General features: G+C 39.2%; 2 protein-coding genes across 2 annotated transcripts in view; one reads left to right on the top strand and one right to left on the bottom strand.

The window, feature by feature from the left end:
• MB21D2 (Mab-21 domain containing 2) overlaps positions 1 to 11,951 on the bottom strand; it is a 73,667-nt gene extending 61,716 nt beyond the window's left edge. Inside the window, exon 1 of the mRNA XM_072408227.1 lies at positions 11,460 to 11,951. Within this exon, the coding sequence (XP_072264328.1) occupies positions 11,460 to 11,664 (205 nt within the window). The 5' untranslated portion in view covers positions 11,665 to 11,951. The remainder of the gene's footprint in view (positions 1 to 11,459) is intronic.
• Positions 11,952 to 18,359: 6,408 nt separating this feature from the next.
• The window catches only part of LOC140329771 (IgGFc-binding protein-like), a 103,277-nt gene continuing 102,725 nt past the window's right edge, over positions 18,360 to 18,911 (top strand). The window contains exon 1 of the mRNA XM_072410162.1: positions 18,360 to 18,448. Within this exon, the coding sequence (XP_072266263.1) occupies positions 18,360 to 18,448 (89 nt within the window). The remainder of the gene's footprint in view (positions 18,449 to 18,911) is intronic.

Genomic DNA, 18,911 nt, shown 5'->3' with positions numbered 1-18,911 from the left:
CTGAATGACCACTGCAATTATATGCAGGACATGAAATAATTATTATTACAATAAGATTTTGTAATAAATTTAAAACAATGCAACATGTTACTGCTACAGCAGTTTTTAAAATTTGATAGCCTTTTAAACATTGATTGGCAGCCTTATACACAAGACTCTATGTATATTACATAGTAACACTAATCAATACAATAAAACAACTAGACTTTATCAAAAGAATTTCAAATGACTTTTACATTTTAGTAATAGGAGGGGGTGTTGAGAAGTTCTTGGCTTTCCCTCTTCCAGATGAAATAGAAAAATAGGTGTGGGGGCATATGACAGCCTAATATCTTAGTATGTAACTCTGCAAACATCAGGTCTTTGTGATTCTTAAAACTGTTTTTTCTTTTAGTGAGAAGCTGTGATGGCAGAGGCACAAGCAAGTTTCACGTCGTTGGAGTTATGGGCCGTCGTGAAATTTTTGTTTCACCAGGGAATGTTAGCAAAGAACATTCACACTGAGACGTCACAAACACTTGGGGAAGTGTCCTACAGCACTGTCAAACCATGGATATCTCATTTGAAGACTAGGTATTTTACCGTTGAAGATGAGCCCCGCAGTGAGCGCCCCCAACCTCAACTGACCCGGCAACCTGCGATGCTGTGCATGAGGACAGGCGAATATTTGCAAAAAAGATTTCCCAGATACTTGACATCTCACAGGAGCTCGTTGGGTTTGTTATCACCACTATCCTAGACATGTGCAAGCTTTCAGCAAAGTGGGTGCCGAAATGTTTGAACAGTGATCACAAGAAGGAACAAGTTGAAGCATTCAAAGACGTTTTGGCCCATTTTGAAGCTGCACAGGACCTTTTGGCTGAGGATGAAACCTGGCTCCATATCTTTGATCCTGAAACCAAGGAACAGTCATAGGAATGGCGCCACAGCGGGTCCCCGCGGCCGAAGACGTTCCCAACACAAAAATCAGCCCAAAAAGTCATGGCGTCTGTTTTCTGGGACAAAGACGGTATTCTGTTGATGGACTACCTACCTCAGGGCTCTAGTATCACTGGACAGTATTATGTTAACCTCCTGGACCAGCTGAAGGAGGCAATTAAGACAAAATGCCATGGAAAGTTGACCAAAGGGATCTTTTTTTTGCAGGACAATGCACCTGCGCACATGTCCAATGCTGTGGCTGCCAAATTGAACACCCTGGGTTTCCAATTGGTCCACCATCCCCCCTACTTACCTCACCTGGTCCCTTCAGACTATTATCTGTTCTCGAATTTGAAGAAACACCTGTAGAGGCAACGTTTTGAGAACATTTCTGACATCAAAAATGCTGCTGACAGCTGGTTTGCGGCCCAACCAAAGGACTTTTATTTGAACGGTTTAGAAAAAGCCGCAACTACGCTGTGCCAAGTGCATCAGTCTCAGGGGGGAATATGTTGAATAAATGTGTTATTTCATAACGCCTTCTTCTTCCAGGACTTCTCAGCACCCCCTCATACCATGTAAGCAAAAACAAAAGGGGAATGATTAGGTGATAAAAATACCTACAAATCCTACAGTTACTACTTAAGAATGGAACTCCAGTGAACACTATTCATACACATCATATTTCACCCCTTTCCCTTTAATAGCTTGCCCACTAAGTGAATATCCATTGCTAACCAATCAGGTTGAGAAGTGATAGAATTGCCTTAAGAGGCTGCATAGTCAGGAGGCAAGGCTGCCAGTCATAGTTTGTGATAGGCAAGGGAAAATCTCAGGGTCTGCAAAGAGTTGTCCATGCTGGTACAAGGGGTGACACCTAGGACGGACTGGCATTGAAGTGGCAGGCATGGTAAAAATGTATCCTTGAAGAGACCCATCACCAAATAAAAACTGCAGGTAAACAAAAACATCAGATATTTTAGTACTTTTTATTTGTTTTCATTTTTTTCCTTATGTTTTGTTCACTTGCAATATGCCTTTGAGCTAACTAGCTGTGTAATTACTCCAGGAGTAATAAATTCACTAACAAATCCCCATCCTTCTGTGCACATGATGCAAGCTCCATTTCTTCATTTCTCATTCAGGAAGGTTTCACCGTCTCACTGTGCTGACCCAATTCTACTTCCTTTAATTTTACCTCCTAAAATGGACTTTTATGCATCTACTGGGGACGAAGAGAAGAGGAATACTACAGAGTGTCATTGACAGCTCCATGTCTAATAAGATGGTGGTTCTCAGCAGTAATCTCAGTGCTACAAGGTAAATATCATGCCTAAAATAGGTTTATTGCAAGTTTAATATTTAAACTCATGGTAAGGGTATTGTTGAACCTAATGGTCTGGTGGCAGGGTCTCTTTATTGAAGCATCATCAAAGCAAGCTTTCTTATATCTGTTGCTACAATTTCATATTAATGACATAAAAGGCAAGTGAAACAATCTGACCCATCTGTAAAAAAGCCACTCCTGCTGTGGCTGGGCATATCACTTGCTGAACAGAGCTACTAATTATACCAGTGTCTGGTATTCCACTGTGAAATATGCACAGCAGCAGAAAGCTTCTTCACATACAGATGTGTTTTACTGTCTTTTTCTGTGATCAAACTGTTATACTGCTGTTAGCTGCGGTGTCCTGTGTTACCCTCATATGGAACACGTAACTGTAGAGCTCAGCCATTAATGCCCATCTGACTTGAGAACAGTCGCATTGGATATATAAGCATAATAAGCTCCCCAGTATGAATGGAAGCACATGCAGACAAGCCCTTTGAAAATGCCACATATACCCTTCTGTTTCTTCAACCATAAGAAACTAAAATTAGATTCATGATTTTAAGTATTTTATTCTATTATATTGGAGAGACTTCCTTGCTTGGGAAAGTATAGGACAATGACACACAAAAAGACATTATGTTAGATAAGGCAATGACAGATAAAAAAAGACATTATGCTAGATAAGACATTACACATTAAAGACATTATGCTAGATAAGACACTGACACTTGAAAAGACATTATACTGGGATAAAGAATGCTCAAAAAACAACAATCTAAAACAGCCTCCAAATGCACCAGGAGAGGAGAATGGGACTATCCTACTGGGAAGAACTGCTAACTGATCCACACTTCGGTTTTAGGCCACAAGCATAAATTAACTGATATTTTAGGCAGAGAGGACAACTCAGGGCTTTATAATAAGCACTTCTCTATAAAACACATGACATTGCTGATACTGAGGTGTTTGGAGAACCACTTTAGGCAAAAATCTAATTGAAAGTCATATCAGATATTCATCAGAGAAAGGCAGCATCTGAGGGGCTATCAATCCACCGAGCCTTGAAGTCATACTGGAGGCTGCCTTTGCTGTCAGGAAACACACTGGGTGATGGGTATATTTTAATAAAGAATGAAAAATACAGTGGAGACTCATGTATCATGGGGAATAATGTGACTGCTTCACAACCATGGATACCGCCCCTAGCTGACTGCAAATGACAGCGAGAACTTCATATAGTCATACATCTTCCACAAGAGTTCATGTGAAAGGGGAAATACGGAATGGGAAAATGTGGACCCCATGAAAATATTTATAATTATCTAAAGTTATAGTTTTGGCAGAAACAATGTATAATTATATTTTTAAATGTAAGTCATAGTAGTACGCATGAATACAGTATATAGTTAATGTAGGTTTTGACTGGACAGAAGTGTAGAGTGGCTGGATTGTTGAAAAAGAAAATAGTAAAATGTGTTGGGAACACCTCTATGGAGTCAGGCAAAGAATCTATATAGGACAGAGGCTCAAATGTATAAAAAAGGGACATGTTTAATTGTAAGTATTGTATTTGTTATTGTTTTCTATTAGTAGATAAAAAGTACCATCGATATCAAACACATTTAATGTTTGAGTAATTGGTTTAGACATACAACTGTGAACCAAATTTCGTTAAGTTACAACTGCAGAGCAGGACTAATGTTTTATGTCTTCGGGGTCAGACAGTTTGTTCAAACCCCAATCACCTTTTATAACACATATCATCAAAACTGATTTTCCAAGACATTATAACACTAGCTTGATCATGCTCAAAACTGTATAATTTAAATAAAAAACAAAATAATAAAACAAAAGTAACCAGGGCTGTACTGACACATGAACAGAACCATGTAATATCTATCAGTAATTTAGTGACACAGCCAGGAACATGTCCCCAGGCAAAAATAAGGTCATATGGACACAGCCAGAACATATTTCCACAAAATTAAAAAAAAAATTATTTCACATAATTTTGCATGCTAGTTACGAATTTCTCAGGAACCACTCCCCAGTCTGCACACCAGCAGGCATGCAGTTACTTTTGTACAATCTAGAGGTAGAGGAAGCCCAGGCAGCCATTGATGGGTATGAAAGGGCAGGTAGTTATTGCCAGTGGGAAGGCAGCCACGTCAAGCATTGGGCACGACTAATGGCTGTTTTGGGGAAGGCATTTGAACACCTATTAGAATTGATAGATTGATAAGGTTATAAATACAGAAAGGTGTCCAATATTAAATTAAATGAGCAGAAAGTAATATCTCCAAATGCCTATCCTGAAATCTGTCTCTGGGCAGAATAAAATGTAGCAGTCAGTAGGGCAGATCATAAAATGGGTAGGTATCTCAGCGTCTTACCTCTGCTGTGCCTTTACCTTTAGGTTGAATTCCAGGCAAACAGTTAAATGTAATAATGTCCTACATAAGTACATTTAACAGTTTGCATACGGAAACTCCTTATCTGCCAAGGGTTTGTATTTCTGTCCATCTAGTACTAAGATATATGCACTTGCACAACTGACCAAATAACCAGCCAGATGTGATCACCATGCAACCCTGTCTGTATGTTGTTTTTATTCCTTTATATCCAGGAAGAGCAATTTGAAGCCAATTATGAGATGGCTTCACATCATACACAGTTTGATAGCAGCAAAAGGATATGAAAGCAATATGCTAGTTAATAGGAGGCAGCATATATGTGCGTGTAAGTGTGCCTGTAGGGTTGAAGTATTCCGTTCAGCATATCCCCTTCTGCTTTTCTCTTTTCAGTATCTAAAGGTACAGGTTTTCAATATAGTTTCCACTGGTACTAATTGTCTGTGGTTTTCTACAAGTACATATCCTCAATTATAATAAGGGCTCTTGCATACAAAAAAAAAAGAAAGATTAAAAATATAAATGGGAAGTAACCTGAAGAGCTGCAATGTACTACACCTAAAATCCCCAGCAACGCAAAGATATAAACAAAAAGGTATAAACCAGCCCTTCAACCCCCATCGCTCTAAATGTATGATATATGTCTTACAGCAGGTAATCTGTATTGACCATGCCATTCTAGGAAAATTTTACAAGCGTGTTATTCCGATATGAGCATCTTTTTCTGCTCTCTGACAGCAGACAGCTCTCATTCCCATGGAAGGGCAAGAGCAGGCGTTGATTGCTTGCAACAGAACAGAAGGTTACGAGATCTTTCAAATCACATCCGCACAAACCCTGCCACATCCTATGAGAAAGATGACAGACACTTCTAATTGTGTTGACAGTCAATTACAGAGCTAGGATACCCATGAATCTTGCCTGTATGACCCATTATGGTCTCGGAAAAGAAGCTCAAATGTGTAACGAAAACATGTTGTTAACTTTTCACTGTATACGTGATGCTTTAATTTAGAGAACAGAAAAATATACAGTGGTGTGAACATTATGTAAAGAGCCATGGTAATAAGATGCTGAGTTATGGCTTGTGTTTTCAGCTCCATCCGCTTACAATAATGACTTTGTGAATGTCAAGAAACAAAACCTCATATTTCAGTGCAGAGATTCAGCATAATCTGGGATTATAAAGCAGTGGTAAAAGTGCTGAGTACACACATAAATGGTGACAAAGCCATGGAGAGCTTTAGGTGTACCAATCACCATGATATACATACCTCCTATAATGAGTATTATCTAATACATTTTATATAATACATATAATATTATAAAATAATACTATTATTATCAGAAGTAGGAGTTCCCACATTTATATCTAGCTAGCTATGATCAGAGGGTTTTAAAAGAAGACTATACTGAAAGAAAATTGTGGCTCCCAATGTTGACTGCTTTTTTTAAATTCTAGTTGCCTAACATTAAAACTTTGAGTAACTAACCTTAAACAAGTATGCAGCTCAAAACAAAGCAAACAAGTACTTTAAGACATTGAGTCTGCTTGACAGCCATTAACACTTTCAATAGATTTAAAAAATATTTTGAATACAGGCTTTATACATTATCTAACATAAGGTTAGAAAAAGATTATACAGTACCAGAAACTGGCAACCAAAAGCCCTCTTATGTTATATTGTGGCATATGTGCAGTAAAAACAATGTGGCACACTAGGACGACAATAGGCAACAATTCCTAACATTATTCTAAAAGTCCTATAAAGTCCAAGCCATACACTACCCATGTGGATTAACATTTATAGTCAAACCAGTTAGAAATAAGTTCACTACAATACAGCAAGATAAACATACAATTAATGTACTTTATATGTATGATCCAGCTAATCCAGAATTTTCTAGAGCAACCATTCTCAACCTTTTTAACATGGAGGAACCCTTGCAATATTTTTCAGATCTTCAGGGAACCCCTACTATAATTACTATATCCACATCTCAAAGTACATTAGTGCAGTGGTGAGTGAGAACTCCTCTTACATTGTTGGCCAGTGAGAAGAATGTCACCCCTACAGCCAGAAAGATCACTGGTATCATTGACCTGAGAGGCATAAATTGCTCATTGCTCAAGGAACCCCTAGCAAACTCTGGAGGAACCCTATGGATATTTAGGAAAACATAGAGAAACATTGTTCTAGAACAGGCATGGGCAAACTACGGCCCGCGGGCCATAGGGTAAGGAGAAGCACCCCGCTGAAGGGGGGGCCCACCAGCCAGATTGTGGCCCCTGAATGAAAAAGTTTGCCCACTCCTGTTCTAGAGAGTAGCATAGTGTATTGCAATACCTACACTGGAAACAACATACCTGTATAATTCGCCATGCATTTTGCCCAAGATAAAAAACATATGGGTATATTTTTCTGCGAAGAGAGTTTCAGGCGACAGGCAATAAGACTTGGCTTTTAAATGTCCTACTAACATCTTAGGAGAAAAATGACTGGAAGTCTGATGATCGCTGTAAAGCCTATCCACTCCTCCTTTATTTACCTCCTTTTGGGCCAGTAAGAACATCAATCACACTTTGTAGTCAATAGGAAGGTAAAAGAAAAGGGTACACAAATGAAATTGAGAGATCTGGTTAATTTTTATCCAATACAATAACACAAATTTTTAGGTTAGTGGGATGCTTTGCAATACAATGGCTGTTTGAGAAACCCAATTGCAAGCGCAAGCCTGCAGCCAATCCTTTTTAGGGTTCGTTTTTTTTTCTTTTAGACTGTACAAAAGGATTATGTTATGCAACATGCAAACACGAATATGTTCTCTAATATGTTCACCTAATAAAGGGCTTCCTGAAACATGTTTTTTATGACATCCTGAACAAAGAAATAAGTTTTGGAGCCAGTAACCTCCTCTATTATTGGATTATTTGTGCATGCAATAGGAAAATGTTTCTCCCTTTGCACATGAAAAGTGTACATTTCCTTTTTTACTGCCTATACACAACACATCAATAGCCAACAGACATAAAATACCAGTGGTAGGTCACCAGCATACCAAGACATTGTCAAAGCATACATGCTAACATTTCAGGGCCTTGCAGAGTCCCCTTTATGAACCAGAAACCAGAAAGGCAATTTTAAAACCTAAAAAATGGGACCCAGTGAGGTGCTAAAATATTGGCAGCTATCCTGTGAAAAAGATTTTGAAATAAAATGCCATTTGAACATCTTTGGTGTTGGTTCTACATTTACTGGATTCTCTAACCATGCAACCTCATACAACAAAAACTAATCTCTAAATCTATTAAAAGGTGAACTTCACCAAATAGTAGACATAAGTGTGGTGTTTTCAATCCACAATTTGAAAGTTTAGTGCCATCAAATTCTAATTTTTTTTAGTACAGGTAGTCCCCGACATACGGGCGACTGCTAGTATGAACGGGGCTTCCCTCCTTCCCTGCTCACTTGTGTGCAGGACAGAGGCTTGATGGGGGGGATGGGGCATGACTTGCAGAAGAAGTCTTTTGGTAAACATAGCTGATGTTGTGGGTGATCTTAAGGTCTGAGCCGTTCTGCAAACTCTTGTAACTCTTTTATGACCAAGACAAACTCTTTTTGCATATCAAAGCACATCTTGCTCCAGAAGTTAATAAATGTCTAGGCTTTTTTTGCTTTGTTTGTGATTAACTCACAGTGAGGATTTTATATAGTAACTGACACCACGCTGCCTAGTAATATATTGGGACAAACATCCGTCCTAATTGCATTTATTAAAATAATGTACCTGTTCCGACACACATACAAATGTAACTAAAGAACAAACCTACAGTCCCTATCTCGTATGTAACCAGGGGACTACTTGTATCTGTCTCCAACACCACATAGCGAATGGAGATGTTGGAACACATATAGATCCATCACCAAGGTATACCCCTATAAAAGAAGGACACTTTATACAACCAAATACTTTGAAAAAGTACAAGTCTATGACATGCTTTCACAGGCCATGAAAAATGGATATACCTATTACTGATTAGGCACTTGTGTGCTTTTTTCCAGTTTTTCAGTATACTAGCTTTCGGAAATAAACCCAAAAATGTGGAGTTTGGAGCTGTATTTCAGTAATGCAGATTTATGGAAGCCAAACCGAAAATAGAGTGAAACTGAAAAGGAAAGAGGTACAGATGGACTTGGTTAAAGTTAGCCCTCCAAATGAGAGACAACTGGGAGCATTGAAGAATAAAGGCATGTATGTCTACACACTACTCTTACACATGTGCATAATTCACTGATCCCATATAGTTAGAGCCCTTTTAGACGATGTTCATTAGAAACACTTTCCATCCACATTAGCAAGTATTTGCAATCAGATGCAATGTGCATGAAAGTGCTCTAAAGGCCAACAGATGACCCACAATTCTTTCAACATATTGTAAGACAACTGTGACTTTATACTAGAGCGTTCAGCAAACACTCATGAATGCATACCCATATGTCTTCCTCAATGCTGCTACATGGTTAAATGCTGGGTTTCAACTGCCCATATATACTCAGCCTTATGTTTCTACATGTGCTGACTACCCTCTGAATGGTATGTGATTTTCTAAAACCCTTCTTTATGGCAGCGCCTTTTCTTTTCAGACCTGAATTAATCTGTACAGCTGTCACACTATACAAACATAGCTGTGCTTATGTTCCCAGTGTAAACTTGTGAGAAGAGGAAGAAACCAAACTATAAATAAAGTGCTCCGCAGTGACAACGCATATTCACTACCGTCTTCTAATGAACTGAATGTAGCAGGAAAAGCAGTGTGTGGGACAGTCACTTGCACATGGAAAGTTATGAAATCATACATGATTCACCTGTATCGACACCTTCACATAGCCGGGGAGGAAGAGGTTAAGATTTCTGCTATGACCTCATTGTCTGAGTAAATATAGCACACCTTAGCTGCAGGTCTCATTTTTCTATGAAAGGTGTGTATACACAGGGCCTAGTCTACAACAATAAAAAAGGACAAGTAATAAAGTAAAGGCGACGATTTGCAGCAGAAGTCTGAACTGATTCAGATATTTACAAAGTAATTGTAAGCAAATCATAACACTATATATACTGAACTATATGCAGAATAAACTTCAATTATCCAATCAGATGAAAGCGAACAGGAATTTGCTTTTCCCGCGATCAGATTATTGAAGTGAAAACTCACACAATTAATGTGTAAATAAAAAAATTGTGACTCCTTTAGTAAAATCAGCTTTGTAATCCCAGGCTATCTTTTTCCTTGAACATAAACCTTCCAATCACTCATATGGATTGTGTCACTAATGATCTGCAATCCACCCTATATATAGAGGTTATGAACTAATACACTTAGATGTATGTGATGAAAATTTCTATGGAAGTCAGCCATTTACTTACAGTTACAGACAGCCATGTGTGAAGTGCAGAGATTGAACAGGCACATACAGACATCCATGTGTTTAATATGGAGCAATCATTTACGGGGGGTTACTGTATCTGACATGTGGCTGCTGATAATATTCCAAGCACTGGCATGTATTGAACAGATTTACAGCCAGCCAGGTTCATCTTTACATGAAATCAGCAATGTGACAGTATGCAAATTGTTGTATCCATGTACCTGGCCATCAAGATAGCAGCCATTGTCAGATACTGTATACAACACTGTACAGCAGCCATCAATCAAGTCAATGAAAGAGGGGAGGATATTCATTCATGATGTGGGTGGTATGGGCACCTCCTGAATGGAAATGCATGGCTGATCAGCTGCTCCCATATTTGATTATATAGTGTATCAGATGATCAGCTTCTCCCACATTATATCATACAATATGTGTGCTGATCATCTGCTCTTATAGTAGATTACATAGTATGTGTGTGCTGATCAGCTGCTTCTATATTTAATTATATAGCATATGAGTTGAGCAGATGCTTCCACAATAGTATATGTGCAGATCAACTGCCCCAATATCAGATCCTACTGTATATATGTACTCCAATAGTAAATGTGCAGATCAGCTGCTTCTATATTATTTGGTGTGTGTTTAGATCACCTGCTCCCATAGTAGTTTACACAGTATGTGTACTAATCAGCTGTTTCCATAGTAAATTAAAGTGTATTTAGGCAGATCAGCTGCTCCCCATAGTAGATGCTATATTCTCTGTGATTTATCAGCTGCTACTATGGTAGATCACACAATATGTGTGTGTTGATTACATTGATCATGTCAGATCCTATAGAATGTGTGCAGATCATATCAGATCCTATAGTATATGTGCAGAATATATCCGATCCTATAGTATATGTGCAGATCATGTAGATCCTATAGTATATGTGTAGATCATATCAGATCCTATAGTATATGTGTGCAGATCATATCAGATCCCATAGTATATGTGTGGATCATATCAGATCCCATAGTATATGTGTAGATCATATCAGATCCTATAGTATATGTGTGCAGATCATATCAGATCCTATAGTATATGTGCAGATCATATCAGATCCCATAGTATATGTGCAGATCATATCAGATCCCATAGTATATGTGCAGATCATATCAGATCCCATAGTATATGTGTAGATCAGATCCCATAGTATATGCGTAGATCAGATCCCATAGTATATGTGTAGATCAGATCCCATAGTATATGTGTAGATCAGATCCCATAGTATATGTGCAGATGAGATGTACACACAGAGGGTGCAGGGAGGACATGCTTTCCCCTGTCAGTGCAGGCACACAAGGTGCTGATCACATTACCTAGCATGGAGAAGATGAAGTCCTTAGCTGTGTGGATCTCCAGGGCTCTCTGGTCGTCATATTCCCGCTGATCGTGTTTACTAAATTCCTGGATGAGTTTGTTTAATTCTTCGATCCTGGCTCCAGACCTGAAATCCAGCTCGGGGGAAGCGGGTTTACTGCCTCCCCCTACAGTGCCTGGCTTGGCAGGGATGGGAGCCGCCATCTTCACTTGCACAGGCAGCAGCAGGATGATATGAGAGCGGCCCTGACTCGTTCCTTCCCCTCCCTGGGATAGTGGGAGCGCTGTGTGTGTGTCAGTGTGTGTGTGTGTGTATGTGTGTGTGTGTGTGTCAGTGCGCGGCGGTGCAGCTCCCCGGTCTCACGCTGCACAAAATGGAAACAATGTGACACTCAGCGAATGTGAGATCATTCAACAAGCTGGCCAGGCACCGAGATCTTAACCCCTTCTATGCCGAGGGGGTCACTCCACACTACCAGGGGCACAGGCTGGCATCGATCTGCTGCAGTCATCACTATAGAGCACCGATTGCAAGAAGCAAATCCCTGAACACTAAGTCCTGTTTATTATTGATATGATTGCAGGAGAGATGTACATGACCCCATACTGACCCATCCCCAGACCACCTAGAAATCCAGCTATAAATTGCATGAACTCTATTGACCTGCATTGGTAAATCACACAGCATGGCATGCAGGGTGTGGGGGCAGATCTATAGGGCAATGCATGGTCAATGGGCTGCTTTGTACATCTCTCCCATCTGTCCCCCTGTCCTTCTGTCTTCCTCAGCTGCCCCTGTTTATGGTGGATATATACATCTCTATAAAGATGCATTCTTTACCTATAGATGTGTTATTGCACTAAACCTATCATCCACTCTCTAAGTTATTCCATTTGTATTCTTTAAAAAGAAATATTAAATGGTATGGTAGAGGTGGGCTTATTTCCTACAAAAAGTGTCCCTCTTCCCTATCCCCAGAAATTGCCACGGCCATGTTTTTAGTCAATGTTGTATAATCCTGGTAATCTAACAATATGAAATATTACTGGAAATGAACCCAATTTTTATTTTTCTGGATAAAGGTTTTGCATCATGCCTCATGGTAAAAGTTTTGTACAGTAAACTTGCAATGTAAAAAATGCCCATAGATAGATAATGATGGTAGGCTTTGTATTTATTTTCTGATATAATTCCCCAGCTATGAGTGTTTTTACAAACTGTAAACTGATAGCCATGCTGGGATAAATGAGCTCCCATCTACATGAGTTATATCCTCTAACCTGATACATCACGATGGCCAAAAGCTGCTGGAGATGGAAGCAGCAGCAACCAATTGTCAAGAAGATTGTGGACATTGCAGTACTGGGACAGGGGAATATTATATGGATATTTTAAAATATGCTTGCACATTTTACATTTCAAGTTCCCATGAGCTGAAAATGTTCTCTTCCACTTTAAGACTGGGTTCATTGGGCGGAAAGTCAGGCATACAGAAGCCATGCCATTGGATCTTAAGCTCTGTTATATACCTTTATGTCTGAATTTGTATGTGGTATCAACCATGGACCCAAAAGTGCATATCTTAAATCATTTTAGATCCTTATATGCACATGTTTATGTAAATATATATGCTTTAAAACCATGGCCAGGGTTTCAATCCTCAAATTTTTCAGCAAGAGGTTCTTTCAGGACAGGTGTACAGAGAGAAAAGAGCAAGGTGCTGAGATCTGTCTGGGCTCTAGTACTTTTCTTGGGAAAGAATTGTTCCACTGTGTCCGCAACTACAAAGGATAGTGGGGGCTTGTTGTAAAGCATATTTACTGATTGTTAAGAATATGCACATATGTATTGATGTCCATTGCTTGTTTACAGATCTACATTTCACAAAAGCAATACAGTAACCAATAACACCTTACCAGCAGAATCAATAAAATGACCTTTCTGTTATCAATAATGGACATTGCTCCATCATTATGCATTGTGGAATCAGCAACATGTTTTAGGGAGCAGCAACATGCCACCTTTTTGACAATATTTACAGGTTAATGTTGAATTTTTGTGATTCTTCTGCTGGTGGGGAAAGAAGGCCTGCAGAAAAACAAAATGGTGTTTAGTAATAACAAACTGACATTTGATACAGATGTGACTGCATTCTCACAATGTGATCAGATACCTTATTGTTAAACGAGTCTGCTAGCAGAACATTTCCTAGGAGTTTAAGGAATATATTTCACAGTAAATTCTGGGATCCTGTAACATGGGCTGGAAAAGTGCAGATTCAGTTAGGTGTGGCAGAATCATGTTCATGCATGTGGCTTCTTACTATACCTGTGCTGTATTTGTAAGAAGACATAGAAATAACAATGAACATATTTGTCTGACAATTCTCGAATCACGGCATAAAAAGATCAACATACCACACATTGATCACTGCAACTAATTCAGCAATCGTACACACTCAGTTCATCCCAAGTACTGTAAAATAAAGAAGTGCAGTCCAGGTTACACTACTCAAAACCCATTTAGACAAACACTAGATGTCTTTACATCTAGATGTCAGTACAAAATCTCCAGTCTATAGGGATGAATGATACCCAGTGTCATTTAACCCAGAGGACCAAGTAAGTGCATGACCTGCCCCCGTGAAGCATCACCATCAGTGTCATAGGAATAGCAGCCAAGATGCCACTATGGGCCCTGGGGTGGCTTTTGAGGCATTTTTAACATAGAAAATGTGTGTGCATCTGAAGATAACACATATTCTTCACGGTATTATTACAGATTGGTAAGGTTGCAGTTGAAAGTGGCCCTCTAGCCACTGTGACATCTCTAATCAAGAAGGTCATATGTCAGACATACAAGTGGGGACTTCAGAATGGTTGTCCTTGTCACAGATTCCCCTGCAGGCTGCATTAGGGGGAATTTGTTTAGCTGTCCTAGTAGTCTAGATTGATCACCCACAGAAGTTCTGGTCATCCAGGCCAACACTAAAATGAAATCTCAATGTGACGGGGAGAGACAGGAAAGACAGATTGAGGGAACTTATTTAGAGAACAGGTATTTCAGCTGCAATTGCAAGGCTAGAACCGTAGTTAGCTCTTATGCCAATTCCATGAAAACTCTTCACAGCACCCAACCCTAACAATGCACTGCCTGTGCTAACAGATCTCCCAATACTTCTCCATGATTTAGACATACTTTATGTTAGGATCAATGACAATAGGTTGGCCTGTGTGGGGCCCTATCAAAATTTTACTATGGAGCCCCATGATCCTTAGCTGCAGCATTGGCCACCATAGCATAAAGCAAAGAATGGTGCTGGCATAATCAGTGACCCCACTGCACCACTGAGGACCTCCCAGTGCTGAAGAAAAGGCAAAGAAGATCTTGTGTGTTACATGACTGCCCTGAAGACATCCAAAAAAGGTAAGTATGCTCAGAAGTTAGCACTATGGCCTTTGCAGCGCTAGGTCCCAGGTTCAAATCTCGACCAGCACACTATCTGCATGGAGTTTGCATGTTCTCCCCGTGTTTACGTGGGTTACCTCTGGGTGCTCCGCTTTTCTTCCCACATTCTGAAAACATGCAGTTAGCATAATTGCGCCCTCCTCCAAAAAAAATGTACTCTAGACTGGTAATGACATATGACTGAGGTAGGGACATTAGATTGTGAGCTCCTTTAAGGGACAGCTAGTGACATGATTATGGACTTTGTAAAGCGCTGCATAAGATGTCAGCACTATATAAATACTGTGTAATAATAATAATTTCATGTAAAGCGCTGCGTAAGATGTCGGCGCTATATAAATACTGTATAATAATAATTTAATGTAAAGCGATGTGTAATATATCGGTGCTATATAAATACTGTATAATAATAATTTAATGTAATGCGATGCATAATATGTCGGTGCTATATAAATACTGTATAATAATATAAAAATTTATTGTACAGCTCTGCGTAATATGTTGGCACTAAATAAATCCTATTAATTAATAATAATAAATAATAATATTATTATGCAAAAATGTAAAGCATAGGGTGCAGACTAGGGGCAGTGGAGGTGCAGTATTGCATTTTGTTTAGGAACATTGTATTTATACTGTCCAGAAGCCTAGGAGAAATGCAGGTATATTTAAAGAAATAAGAGCGCCCCTGTGTGGTGACAGAAAATATGAGCATTGTATAGGGCTGAGCAAGCCTCTCCACATGGGGATAGATTATTACAGTAAATACAATATATATACATATATACATTCAAATCCCTATAGCAAATACAAATAAACATGTAGTATTTCTGTGCGGCTTCTTCTGTATTGCATGTCACCACAAGCAGGTCTGAATGAGACCTCAACTTTAGCACTAGATGATATTGTATATGGCATATGGTGTGCAGTACTAATGGGATGAAGCACATCTTACACATACTGGTTGATGGTTGATATGCCAACATCTAATCCTTCTGTTTATTGGGATTGCTAGAGGATTTTATATGCATACTACGATTTAGAAATATCTCACAGTATGTTCCTATAGTATATTTGAAATGACTCTCAGCATAGTGCAGATGTGTAAAGATTTTTAAATAAATCTGTACAGTATACGTTTGTACTAGTTATGTATTTGAGTGTGTATTCTACTTATTGTACAGCGCCCATTTTAACTCATTCACACTCAAATCAAGACTGTCTGGAGTATGGCTGGAGGAGGGCTTTATTTCTTCAAATTGCTTTTTCTTCTTAGTACAGTATTTAAAGCTGACCTCCAGCAGAGAAGAGGAATGTGGAAAAAGTATTTCTTGTTATGCCTAATCCCCCTCCCTGGTCAATAAACTAATAACCCTTGCTGTTCATAAAGAAGGAAAGGGAAACTGGATGGTAATTGTTATATTTCTATTCTGATAGTGCTGAGGTCCTAGATTAAAACACCACCAAAGTCATCAAGTAATTAGTTTATACACCTTCTCTGTGTTTACATGAGTTTCCTCCCACAATCCAAAACATACAACCATGTGAAAAAATGGGTTCAAACATCTACAGTGGAGTAATGCATTTGTATTATTGTGAGTTGGCTGTACTATGTTTTTGTGTTGTAGTGTACCACAATGCAGTGCACCATATTGTCTCATAACAACAATCTTTGTTATTGGTTTCCACAACAGACACTTGCTGATAGATTAACAAAAAAAAATTTCCACATCGAAAACTGGCATAAAAGTGCATAGTATTCCCAGAGTTATCGGTCCTGAGCATTTCAGTCTGGAAAAGCAAGGGGTGGCTGAGTTTCATAAATGAAGGTAAACCGGGGGCTGTTCGAGGTAGGTCATCATGTGTCCCCAAACATACCGCTCCTGTTCCCTCCGGTTAGATCTCCATGTAGTTGAACCTGTAATATGTCATGGCGGGCCCAGGTAGCAAACATTCTCTGTCGAGGTGAGAAACTGAGACCAGTAATACCAGGCATTAAAAAACTATAAGTAAGTCAATGCATTACATAATGTCTCTGACTGTAGCTAGCTGTAATATAACAAACACATTGAAAATATACCACATACAAACTGCAAGGGTTAAAAACCCCCAAAAACAGCCCTCTGCCCACTTTTTTGTCCCCTGGATTATCAATAAATTTCTAGCAGGCTCCTCAATAGCGCCCATAAGGCAAGCACTCAGCAGGTGTATGCACTGTGTATAAACGACTCCATGGACTATGTGATTAGAAAACAAAAGGCCCACTGTGGATCTCACTGCCTCTGAACCCACTGCCAACAGAATGTCCATTGTTTCACTGGCAGACTAGGATTTTGGTTACTGGACTGCTTGTTCAGAGGAGAACAATTCAGGCTGCTTAAAGAATTGACGTCATACCGCGTGTTTAATTTCATGGCTAGAATTTAAGTTTTGAACGATTATGCCTGAACTTCAGCTAACAGTATATTTCCCGGGTGAGCTGTGCTTGTAATACAAAGAATTGAAGGTACTCAGACATGAAACATTCATATTTTTGCCACATCTGCAATCCTAGAATCAGCTTTATTTTGATCGGCAGACATCTCTAGTTGTACTTATCTCTGGGTAATAAAAGGCTGATGTAAAAAAAATAAAAAAATAAAAAAATCCACCCCACAGATAACCTTTTATTCTGATGGAAGAGAGGAACATCAGATCTAAATGGAGAGGGAGTGAGATGAGGACTGTGCAGCTGCAACATCTGAGAGACTATGTGAGTGTGACACCAGTACTGTACAGAAACTCAGCCCCTTTTATACTATCAGATTATTCAATGCAATGCACATTATTTTCTGCACCAACTTTATAAGGTGTATTTACAGAACAGGGAATCTGACATTCCCTCAAACATTCCCTAGTGAGAATCAGTTACTGCCATCGAAACACATTGACCTGCAATATTCCCATGACAGAATGTTTGAGGGAATATCTTCTTCCTTGTTTTATAAATAGTGCCCTATATCCAAAGGCAAAGCCTTTTTTATAATTTGAGTATAGCGCTCAACTTTTTGGGAATGAAAAGGGACACAAAAAAAATTATTGGTTTACTGAAAATTGCTTTTTTTCCCCCATCCCTACTTTTATTTTGGCTTTAACAAAATTACACTTTGAATAGTTTAAAGATTAGATAAAAGGTAAAATACTTTTGATAGTTTAAAAGATCTGTATACCAGCCCAGAAACTGAGAAAGAAAGAGGGACAAAATAAAAGACAGAACCTCCTAATAAGAGGCAGCAGATAGCTATGTTGTGTCTCAATAGGAGGATCTTGACTTTCTGTGCTGTAGACATAAAACAAAACTAAATACAGCTATTATCAGATGTCTTCATTCTATTGCAGGGCCGCCATCTTTTTATCTTCCTTCTCAGCCATCTTGATTAGCCGGGTCGGGATGACACATTCAGTCCCAGCAAGTGCAAGGAAAGCTGGGATTGTTGGCCATTCTGGAAACCAAAGCCGAGCTGCACATGCAGAAAGCTTGTAAGAAAGATGTAAGAAAGATTATTGCAGAAAAAACATTGCATGTCACTTTCTTCAATAATGATCTGTATGATTTAACATTCTTATTAGTTCTGCATTAACAGGAAGGGAGAGGATTTATTTACAATGTGAGAGAAATTCCCTTTCAGTTGTCAAGGGGAAAGTTTCCCTTTCATCCGTCCTGCGGTGCTAATTTTGGAACTATCTTTACTTTTAATAATGGTGATCTTGGTGTTCAAGACAAAACTGGGGAGTGAAATCTCCCAGAAGGGGACATTTAGAGAAATAATACCCTGACAGTTGCTCTAGACTCTGAGGGGTTCTAGAGTTTCAAGCTGTAAAGAAAGGGACAGTGGTGGACATAGCCAACAGTAAGCCCCCGGGCAGAAATTACTTCCCCAATCCCTCTTCCCTGCCAAACTCACCTGGGGCCCCCACAAGGAACTTTTCAGGCTAAGGAAGG

Source organism: Pyxicephalus adspersus, chromosome 4 (genome assembly GCF_032062135.1).
Source record: "Pyxicephalus adspersus chromosome 4, UCB_Pads_2.0, whole genome shotgun sequence".
NCBI lineage: Eukaryota > Metazoa > Chordata > Amphibia > Anura > Pyxicephalidae > Pyxicephalus > Pyxicephalus adspersus.
Note: the sequence above shows the minus strand (reverse complement) of the source record. Positions and strands in the feature narration are given on the sequence as shown.